This window comes from Taudactylus pleione, unplaced genomic scaffold (assembly GCF_031769625.1).
Source record: "Taudactylus pleione unplaced genomic scaffold, aTauple2 ptg000017l, whole genome shotgun sequence".
NCBI classification, from domain to species: domain Eukaryota; kingdom Metazoa; phylum Chordata; class Amphibia; order Anura; family Myobatrachidae; genus Taudactylus; species Taudactylus pleione.
In genome coordinates, this window is record NW_028284419.1 from 12,527,262 (window position 1) to 12,539,116 (window position 11,855).

The 11,855-nt window shown below is 42.2% G+C and overlaps 1 protein-coding gene across 1 annotated transcript in view; it reads left to right on the top strand.

Moving 5' to 3' along the window:
* The window catches only part of LOC148540811 (calcium-activated chloride channel regulator 4A-like), a 149,213-nt gene extending 140,371 nt beyond the window's left edge, over positions 1 to 8,842 (top strand). The window contains exons 13-14 of the mRNA XM_088481970.1: positions 1,438 to 1,671; positions 8,385 to 8,842. Coding sequence (XP_088338096.1) covers positions 1,438 to 1,671; positions 8,385 to 8,842 — 692 coding nt within the window. The remainder of the gene's footprint in view (positions 1 to 1,437; positions 1,672 to 8,384) is intronic.
* The last annotated feature ends 3,013 nt before the right edge of the window (positions 8,843 to 11,855 follow it).

Here is an 11,855-nt window from a genome sequence, read left to right on the forward strand (position 1 = left end):
AATTTATTACATGCAGTATTTCCTTTGCATGCTGTGGTACATACTCAACACAAAAACATCTTCAGCAAGAGCTGAAGAAAAAGTAATTCCTTTTTTGTTGGTGCACTACTTTTTAGTAAAAAGGAGTGGACCAACAAAAAAGGAATTACTTTTACTTCAGCTCTTGCTGAAGATCTTTTTGTTTTAAGTATTTACTACTTTATTCCTTGGTGCACCGCCAACAACATGATTGTAAACTGACACAATGTCCGTTATATAAACAGATATTGGTTGATTATATGTTCTCTTTATTATTAGAAATGTTCCTGTGCAGGATTACCCAATACGTTCTACTCTGTGGTTCATTTCAGGTTATATGATTATTATATTGTGCTGACTTTGCATTGGTTTCCCTGTGCTGTGTGCTATTGTCTAGGGCTAATTCTGAAGATGGTGCTGGTTCCAGGGCTAGATTTCAGTGTGTAGGAAATGGTCTGTACACTGAGGTGTTTAGCGCTGTATTACTTATCCTGACTTTCAGTTTCTGAGTTCCTCACTGGGTTTCAGTTCCAGGTCTTGTGTCAGAGCAGTACCAGGGTTTCAGCTTCTTCGAGCTGTACTCTGACTACATTAGACTCCGATTCAAGGTCTGAGTTCTGAGTTCCAATCTAGCAGTATATATATTATTCTGAGTTCCAGAGGTCACTTTTGTCCCTGGAGTGTATCCCTGGTCTTGCTGGCCTTCACAGGTCACTAGGCAGGTGGTCTCCCAATGGACCTGGTCTGTTCACTCCGGTTCCAGTTCAGTATCCATGCATATCACAAGTCCATGGTTCCTACATTAGTGTGCCTACACTCCTGTTAAACCCATGAGCTAAAGTATTATCAAGCCTCCACCTAAGAGTCCAGGTGCCATATCTACAAAATTTGAAAACCTTGACATAGAGCAGTTTCTTAACTGATGGGAATGCAGACAGTTTGCCTAACTACAGGATTACTGAAACAGTATAAATCAAGAATAGAGTGAACCTCTAGTTGGTGAAACATATTACACCTAAAAAGTCCTAAAACATGCCAAGTATCTGCTTTCCAAAAGATCTCCATAAATGCTGTCATGACCACACCCACAAATAAGATAATAAAGAAAATTGGAATTTCACAAGCTGATTATTATATAGTTAAAAGACCAGAATAATCACCTAATTTAGAGTTGAATGTAAATATACACCATACATGTATAAGGAAAATGCAAACTTGTCTTCTATTCTCTATGTTTTGAGGTACACACATCTTCTGTTATGTCCAACTGTAAAATCTAATGTATAAATATGTCCAGAGAGAGAAGATCTAAAGAAAAAGTCAGTTCAAAGAATTGTTTCAATCCTTTATAACATTGTTACCTATATCTCTTAAAAATAATCTAACTTAAATCCACTATAATTATGAATCTCTTTGTAGGCTCTATTATTATGAACCCTCCTCATCCAGAAATTAATTATGAAGATCTTAACTTGGGAGACTTCAGTAGGACAGCTTCAGGTGGTTCTTTTGTGGTATCTAATGTTCCTCCAGCAGGTAATCGACCAGACATTTATAAACCAGAGAAAATAACTGACTTAAAGGCAGAGATAGAAAGTAAAAGCATTGTGTTATCCTGGACGGCAACCGGTGATGATCTGGACCAGGGAAGTGGTGAGTAAACTTTTGTTATCAATCATAATTTTTCTAGTAATGTATTTATGATTTATATATATAATTTTTTATTATGATTACAATAGTACTAAGGCCCTCATTCAGAGCCGTACGCTCTGAGCAGAGCGCACGCTCTGAATGAGGGCCGGGCTCCATTTTCATGGAGCGTCCTCCTGGACGCTCGTATAGCTGTGGGTCACCACCCACAGGCTATACGAGCGTGCATTGTGATGGTCGCGATGGTCGAGACCATCGCGACCATCGAATTTGCGAGCCGGAGCCTGCGGTTGAGGTTTTCAACCGCAAGCTCCGGAGTGATTTTGGCTCTATCAGAGCCAAAATCACTCCCACTGACATCACTAGTGATGTCAGTGGGCCGGCTTCTGACGGGAGGCGTTCCCTTAGGAACGCCCCCGTCAGGGAGGCACGCCCCCGGCACGCCCACCAAAGGGGGCGTGCTGTCAATCAACATTGACAGCACGCCCCCTTTGATCGGACACAACGAGCGAAGGACTTTCCTGCGCTCGTCGCGTCTGGCGCATGCGCACGACGGAGCTCCCTCCGTCGTGCGCATGCACAGTCCATAACATCGACCCACTTGCGAGCGGACAGCCGCTCGCGAGTGGGTCTGAATCAGGCCCTAAGACCTCTAAATAAATACATTTCAGAAGTCTCCACTCACAAAATAAAATGGTATATGCAAGATGTGAAGCTAAACTAACAATAAACTCTCAAAAAGAAAAATCTCACATTATTGCATAATTGCCATAGTATGAATCCCAGCATTACATCTTATTTTTAGGGTTACAATGTGGAAATTAAGTTTTTATTGCCACAAATATTTTTTTTTATATGAAGCATTAAAATTATAGAGCCTTAATGTGCCTATGAAAACCTTATAAAAAAAATTCATAGCCAGGGAATGTTTTCAAGTCTATTTATACATACATATGCAGGTATCCGGTTGTTTGATCGACCTAACCTAGATCAACAATACATACTTCGACCACAGTACATCAACTCCAACTAGTCCAATGGGAACAATTGCTCGACAAACCATAAATCGACCAGACTAGGCATGGGGTGCCCTGGATCGTGGGACCCCTTTATTGGGTGGGTCCCTAGCTCCCCAGGGATCCCCGGCCTGGGCTGGCAAGCAGTCAGCAGTGAAGCTTCAGCTGGGGGGGCCCGGTGAAAGGGCTTCCCTGGCTGTGACATCACTCCCCTGCTATAAAGGGTCCGGTGCTGGTTCTGGTAAATACAGGGGGACCCTACACATTTTTTCCCCCTGTATTTCTAGAACCAGGACTGGCTCAGGGCTGGTTGTGATGAATACGGGGGACCCCTACGTCATTTTTCCCCCGTATTTTGGCAACCAGGACTGGGTCTCCAAAACCCTGTGCTGGTTGTTTTTGAGGGGGGGGGCACGCCATTTTTTTTTTTTACACAAGTTTTTTTTTTTATTAAACACAAAGGCACAGACGGATCTCACTGATCCGGTCTTTGCTTCTGTGTTTGTTTATTTAAACACATATACAGGCTCGGATCTGGAAGATCCGTGATACCTGCATCTGTGTGCTGCTGACTCCCCCGGGTCCTGCCGCCTGCACCACCGCTGCCCACACAAATGCCGCTAATTACCACTACCATCCCTTGCGGGCCGGCCACAGCTAGTGCCCTCTACCCCCTGACTCCCACAGGTCCCAGACGCAGCTAATGGCCACTTCCTTCCTCCGAGCCCAACACCACTACCACCTGCACTAGCCAGCCATCTTTGTGCAATCAAGTGAAGCCACAGTGATTACACCTGTTGGAGACTCCAACTGAGGCTGCGCAACAAGTTGAAACTTCCTATCCTTGCAATGGAGCTTTCTTGAGGTAATAGTTTACTAACTGTAACTTTCTACTTTACCTGAACCCAAAAGCATATACTCTAGAACAATAGCTACCTAATAAAACAAACCCCAAGTCTAAATTCTCCCCCTACCCTGAATTTTGCCTTCCCAAAAATTCCCTATAGAGAACAGCAGAAAAGTGGTCCTAATTGAGAGTGTCAGAAAAAACTGACAATTCGAATTTTAGATGACTCCAAAATCCTAATTTTTTATGTTTTTGCACTGACATTTGATATGCAGCACCGAGCAACAGTTCTACCTGCCTCTGCCAGTACCTCCAATAGCTTTTGAGGTGTAGCCCCTTAAACACCATGGCCCCCCTCCTGGAATTCTCTATGGAGATTTCCATTTTTTTCGGTTCAGCACGACTGTGCCCTTATAATATATGCCAGTTAGCAGTATGTTCCTGTGCAGAGACTGTACAGCTGGAGAGTCGTAATTACAGCATTTAGCACATACTTACCGTATACAGGATGTTTACAGTTCAAATAGATTGATTTTAATAGGATATGAACTGTATCATCATGGTACACTATTCCTTAAACCATGTCAGTAAAGTAAATACAGTATAGTGGGCGTCATTCACAATTAGTAGCAATGTACGGTGTAATGGTTAGCATTACTGCCTCATAGCACTGAGGTCATGAGTTTGATTCCCACCACGGCCCTACCTGTGCGGAGTTTGTATATTCTTCCTGTGCTTGAGTGGGTTTCCTCCGGGTGCTCCGGTTTCTTCCCACACTCCAAAAATATACTGGTAGGTTAATTGGCTCCCAACACAAATTAACCCTCGTGTGTATGTATGTATGTATGCATGTGATAGGGAATATAGATTGTAAGCTCTACTGGGGCAGGGACTGATGTGAATGGCCAAATATCTGTAAAGCGCTGCGGAATATGTGTGCGCTATATAAATAACTGGTAATAAATAAATGTACAAGGAAGGAGCACATTTGCACTTTGTCAAAACCATTTTGCACTGGAGGGAGGGGGGCAAATATAGTCTAAGAACAAACAAGGCAATCAGAACAATCTTTCCTATTGTACTCTCCTTTGCAGGGCAGGCCCTAGCTAAATTAGCATCCTAGGCAAGATTTTGGGTGGTGCCCCCCTCCCTGTGGGATCCAGAAAAGGAGTGCGGCATCATGGAAGGGGCCCTCACCCACACAGCACCCCCCTATTCCAGCACAGCATCCGCACCTACCCTCATCCACCACCCCTAACCCAGCTGAGCATTCATCTCCCAGCAGTGAGCCACCCGGCCCTCTCCCAGTTCCAAACTTACTTTGCTTGAGCGCAGTCTGCAGAACCGTCTGACTCAAGGTATAGCAATTTGTGGGTGGTGAAACTGCTTTTTCCGTCTCAGACTGACAGGCCGCAGCTATGTGTGATTGCTCGAGGTCGTCCCCAGTCCCGTGAGGTGTGACTCACTACTCCAAGCTCTGCAAAGGCCCATGATGCAGCAGCCCTCCCACGACTATTTACTCATAATCCTGAATGAGCTTCTGCCCATGCGCAGAAGCTCATTCTGTTTGTGTGACACCCCAGAGCCAACCCGGCGCTAACCACTAGCTGCTGTCCAGGTACCCCAACCCCACAAATTGCCGCCGGTTGTCGCTGCCTGCTCACTGCCAGGACCGATCAGAGCTGTCAGGTGAGCACCAATCATGGACACTGCGCAGCAACAGTAGCAGCTGCCAGAGTATCTGCCCAGCCGACAGCAGGGGCCCCAGCTGTGCCTGCACAAAACCTCCACCGGCCCTAGGTGGGCTTGGATGCCCCTAGGCATTCCAAATGCCCTAGGCATTTGCTTAGTTTGTGTATGCCTAGGGCCAGCTCTGCTCCTTAGCACTGTAAATGCCACTTTGTCTCTTGTCTCCAAGTCTGTCTAGCAACTCTGATACTATATGTTTACCCCTCCCTGTGACTTACTATCACTTGCCCTACCACGTAGTGAGTTGCCCTACCCTCACTTCATGTCCTCATCCTACCTAGTCTGTCATGTTGTTTCTAGATATGTCAATTTACACTGTAATGTACTTATGATATATTAAGTCTTACTGTTACTATGTATATTCTTTGTACAGCGCTGCAGACACTTTGTGACACATCAGAATAATATATTGTTTAGTTAAATAACGTAAATCCTAAACTTGAAGCATGTGACAAGTGTGCAGCATAGCAGTTAAACAAAGATGACGGGCGAGATGTAATACGGTCCGAGTTTGGAAAATGTGCGAGTATTGAGCTATACTCACACATTTTCAGAACTCACCCTATGTAATAATGTGTGAGAACATGTAAACTCGCATTTTTCTCACACCCCTGCAACTCACAATGGCAAAACATGCATCCAGATGATTTGCCATTGAGAGCATACAAGTGGGGCTATAGGGCTATGGCGCTCTGGGCGACGGCCCTGCTAGTCCGTGCCTTGAACCGCCACTGCACACACACATTTAATTATAATAATATATGTGTTGGGGGAAAGGAGAGACAGATAAATGGAGGGAAGAGGAGAGGGAGAGTCAAAAAATGTGAAAAAAAAACAGGCAATGCATATGTGGGAGTGGATTATTAGATCGGACACAACTTGTTCGACCATTAAATGATCGAGTACATTAGTTCGACATGTAGTTTAGACAGACAAAGTATAGATCGACAGTAACAATAGTCAGACAGTAATATAGTCGAATGGGACATTAGATCGATATGTAATATATCAAATATGTAAGATCGAAAGGTATATAACGGCGACACAATGTAGATCGACAACTAATAGTTAGACAGTGTTCCAAGTTCGAAACCAAATAGGTAGATAAATAAAAGATTGACAGTTAATAAATCGACACCACACAAATAGACAGAATAACAGATCGAAATCAAATAGATTGACAGCTAATAGATCGACAGATAAAAGATCGACAGTTAATAGATCGACACCACACAAATAGACATAATAACAGAACGAAATCAAATAGATTGACAGCTAATAGCTCAACAGATAAAAGATCGACAGTTAATAGATCGACAGATAAAAGATTGACACCTTATTTTTAGACAATACAAAATGGTATACATATCCTACATGCTGCCCGCTAATAGCGCATCCCCCGACGCTACTTTCAACTGTGGAACTACAGGTCCCAGCCAGCCCTTTCATCCATGCAAGCGCTCCTGGCAATGCTAGCCCCAATGTACACCTTGGTGGTGTTTGCTTAAGAGTTGAAGTTTGTACCAATCAGTAAGAGGGATTAGGTGGAAGGATAGTGTTTCCTACAAAGGGCTCCATTGATGAAGCTTTGTATCATTTTTCAAAAGGTTAACGCTGGAGCAATCATCCCTTTTACCACCGTCTTCATAGATCTCTATGGAGATGATAACCTGAGTCTATTTAACAAGTAAATGGCCTAGGTTCTCACCAATAGATAATGCCATATTGACATTGCGCTACTTATACCAGGCAAGGCGATTAGCAAAGCTGGCTTTGCTTTATCCAGACCAGGTTTAACAGCTATACTCATGAGTGAATGACTGCCGCAAACTTTATGTTAGCATTCTACCTTCGGTGATTGGCTGCTGGCAACTGAGAATAGGAGATTGCCAATGAGGGAAATACTGTAGATGATCCCTGGGAAGATAAAGATCGATGAATACTGGCAGTACCCGAATATGTATTATTGCAAGAAACAGCATTAGAATATGAAAGGTACAATATGGTCAGTTGCGGCCCCAATTGCAGTGGGATAATAAAATGGTGTGACTAATTTTTGTTTAACAGTGTAACAACTATATTTCCATTTTCATAGTAAGATAATTGAAGTGAGATGGAGGTGCATTACATATGTTTCTTTGTTGTACAGAATTTAATTGTGCATAAACTTTAACATGGCACATTGCATGTATGTTGTGATGGGGATAATCTAGATCAAGGTTTCTCAAACTCGGTCCTCAGGACCCCAAACAGTGCATGTTTTGCAGGTGTCCTCACAGAATCACAAGTGAAATAATTAGCTCCACCTGTGGATGTTTTAAAATGTGTCAGTGAGTAATGAGTACACCTGTGCTCCTGCTGGGTAACCTGCAAAACGTGACCTGTGTGGGGTCCTGAGGACCGAGTTTGAGAACCTCTGATCTAGATGACCCAGAGGGTGAGCAGAGTGATTTGGTAAGGAATATATGTTGCACCCCAAACTTTGTGAGCTACTCTTCAAATGGCTATCTAATAGAAACTACATGATTGATACAATTGTTAACTTATTTAATCTTTTATTGACAGATACCGCATAACTACTGTACTTTTATATTTAGATTAAAAATGAAAGTAAATAGTGTTCTACCTGAAATATTAGTTACATTCCAACATATATTATGTTGGATCCAGTATATGTGAATTTTTAATATGAGTACAGCACAGGTAGAACACTGGTTAGCATTGCTGCCTTACAGCTCTGGGGCCATGAGCTCAATTCCAACTTCGGATACCATCTGGTTGCAGTGTGTGGGCACGCCCTGTGTTTGCATCGCTATTTTACAAGTGCAATGGTTTCCTCCCACAATCCACAAACATACTGATAAATGAATTCACAGCTCACAAACATGCGTCCTTATGACAACATGGACTTATGTGAATGACTAAATATTCTCTACACGACACTGAATAACATAGTGGCACTTTATAAATAAGCAATGATAATATTCCGATTATTATAATTGTATTTTATCTATTAATATTAAATGAATAGCTTTTAACACAAGATGTTACCATTTTTCTATATTTGAGGGGAGAAATTATTTATTTTATCTTTTGATTTCCAGCTTCAAGCTACGATTTAAGAATGAGCACCAAACACATTGACCTCCGAAACAACTTTGATGGATCAACTCTAATCAATGTCTCCCACATCACACCACTGCCGGCTGGATCCAGAGAAACATTCACATTTGAACCAGAAAATATTGTTATTGAAAATGGCACTATACTGTATTTTGCTATAATTGCTATTGATAAAGTGTCCCAGAAATCAGATGTATCAACCATAGCTCAAGCAGCTCTCGTCATTCCTCCAACAAGAGCTCCCACAACGCGAGCCACCACCACTGTCACATCTAGAACAGATCCCCCTGCTAATGACAATACAGAGCAGATTAATATAACAGGACTGACACTAATTGTGTGTGTAACTGCCATTGCTATCTGCATTATCATAAGTATTACAGTCTGTATTGTTGTGAGCTGTCAGAGGAAGGAAAAGAAACCAAAAACAAGAGTGTAAAAGGCAAAAATAAATGTACAAATTCTCAGTCGAGTAGGGCCATCGTCTGCTTTTGTTTTATTTCATTTTGTGTCCTGATCCCCTCAATGTACAGTGCTTTGTAATACATAGGCACTTTATCAATAAAATAGATATATATAATTTACAAGTATAAATTAAATGTAGCAAAAACTCCAGCCTTTTTCATAAGCCTGTAATGCATGCAGGTGTTGCTATTCATTGTTTTTTTTTATTATTTCATCTATCTATCTATCTATCTATCTATCTATCTATCTATCTATCTATCTATCTATCTAACTATCTATCTATCTATCTATCTATCTATCTATCTATCTACTGTATCTATCTAATGTGGCATGCATGTTCCATTATTACATTGGTGTCCTTTTATCAATAATCACATACTTCAATGTGATCTAGGTGCGTTACTTATACCTATGATCACACTGCAGTATGCAATCATAGCGCCTGAATGTATTAAATAGCACACACAGGGACAGAGGCTCCAAAGAGGAGCCCGTCCCTGTGATGTGCTCAGAGTGAAGTGACCACTTCAGCAGTCTCTTTACTCCTCTATAGGGAATACTGGGCATTGTCGGTCTAAAGGCCACACATGTGCGGTGGCCATTGCCAGGGTGGGATTGGATACGGGATGCCGGCGCTCAGGATCCCGGCGTTCAGAATCCCAATGCCGACATTAGGAAAGACACCTGTCGGTCTCTACCCCTAATCCTAACCCTCACTCCCCGGTGCCTAAACATAACCTCCCCCCTAATGCTTAAACCTGACCTCCCCCCTCCCGCACCCTAAACCTAACTCTCCCTCTTTAGAGTCTAACCCAAACCCTCCCCCCCTGTGCATTAACTCTAACCCCTAACTCTAACCCACCCCCTAACTCAAATACTTACCGTCGGAATGCCGACGCCGGGATTCTGACAGGTATCAGGATTCCAGCATTCTGAGTGCTGGAATCCCTGCAGTCGTCATTATGACTGCAACCCCTAGGAGGCCTCCCAGTAAATTTTTAAAAGTGTCGTCCATAGGCTAGAGCAACACGATGTCATCTTCACGTGGCACAAACTACGGGTGCCAAACTCCAGAATGCTTTGTATTCTGGAGCTTGGTAAATCTGACAGCTTTGTAACCCCCAGAGAAATCTATAGGGGTTGTGGCTGCTGTCGGAAATGGAGGGACTGTAGCAGATATCCAATATCTGTTGCAATTCATAGTACATCTGGGGGATACTGTAAAATAAAGAGACAGAGGAGTCATCTTTCTAAGTATACATACATTTAAATGCACATTTAGGAACTTATTAGCACTAAGCTTGGGCTACTCCAATAATTTAGACTACAGATTTAGCATATATACATCATACGGCACGAGATGTACATTTTGAGTAAGAAAAATGCCCAGGGTCCTGGTGCACTGAGTGGGATATGAGGACAATTCTGTATTAAAGCAAATGTTTGATTAGTTGCTATGAGTTGTTTCTAAAGCAATCCAGTGGTTGTTTTTCCTAAAATGTCAATTAATCATTAACCAGTGATCCTTTGTGTACAGTGAGAGTGGCCCTGAGGCTAATATGTCTGTGTGAATCATATTCTAGTTGCTATAGAGAAGGACTGCTCTGTATTGAAGCATGCATGCTCAGGTCAGATGACAGAAGCACAGTCCATCTGATTTTAAAGTTTGTATGTATTTCCAAGCAACAGGCGATGTGGAGAATAATTTGTTTCCAGACATGATCTCTATAGTCAGGGATGGATTGGGAATTTAAAATGGCCCTGAAATTTTTTTTCCTGAAAGTGGCCCCATGTAGGTAGGACAAAATCAACTGTTGATAGGACCGAACACAAACATTTGTGGTGTTAGCAAACCTATAGCCATAGCCACATTAAAAATATATTTAGCATCCCAGTGACCATCACAGAGTATATCAAACATCCCAGTGACCACCACAGAGTATATCAAACATCCCAGTGACCACCACAGAATATAGTGAGCATCCCAGTAATTGCAATACAGTACATCAAGCATCCCAGTGACCACCATACAGTATATTATGCATAGCAGTGACCACCATATAGTATAATAGTGGATTTTAACTACATATGTGGTCAAACACTGATAATCTTGACAACTCACATTACTCACAAATGGCAATATATAACAGTAAATATAAAACAATTATATACATGGGAGTGATGTAATTCCAAAAAGTCTCTATACCTCACAGATAGCTCTATTAAGCATGCGTTCATATATACTGCAAACTAAAAGCCATCTATGCTGCACATAAATACACATTGCAAGAGTAAATAAATAGAACTACAGTATAATTAAATAAATCCAGAATATATATATATATATATATATATATATATATTGTAACACGGGGTATTGAAATGAGGACTCCAGGCAGGCAGGTACTTGGTAAAGTGGTGTCTTTTTAATGGTAGCAGACACTGCACCTTAGCATACGTGAGGTTAGGCCTGGAAACACACACAGGCACATAACAGAAAATAGGCAAACAACATAAAATGAAATGTTTCAGCACTCCTTGTGCTAATGTCTGTGGACCCTCCAGGTCCAGGCACCCTAATGCTAACCACCACCACCAGCCTATCGTCTGGCAAGTTTGTCCAGCATCAGGAGCAATGAGCAACAGGTGCGTGAAAGTTTTAAACACTTCCTGTGCTGCTGACTTCCTGCTGCCTCTGGTCGACCTGGAAAACAAGGAGATCCATATCTCCACTTTGAGCTGTGCAGCCGAGAAAACCTGGAATTCTAAACTTCTATTGTAACTGCAGAATGTGCTGATCTTGTTTTCCTCTCCCTTGGAGGGAGCTTATTCCACCAAAATGTGGGCAATTCCAGTGATAGACAACCCCTATTAGCACACATCCCCCTATTTCACTTTTCTAAGCTTGGGGAAGCTCACTTTTCTTTTGCAACAGCTAAGACTATTCAACTTTCCGAACCACCATTCCAGGCGTGTCTTCTTTATAA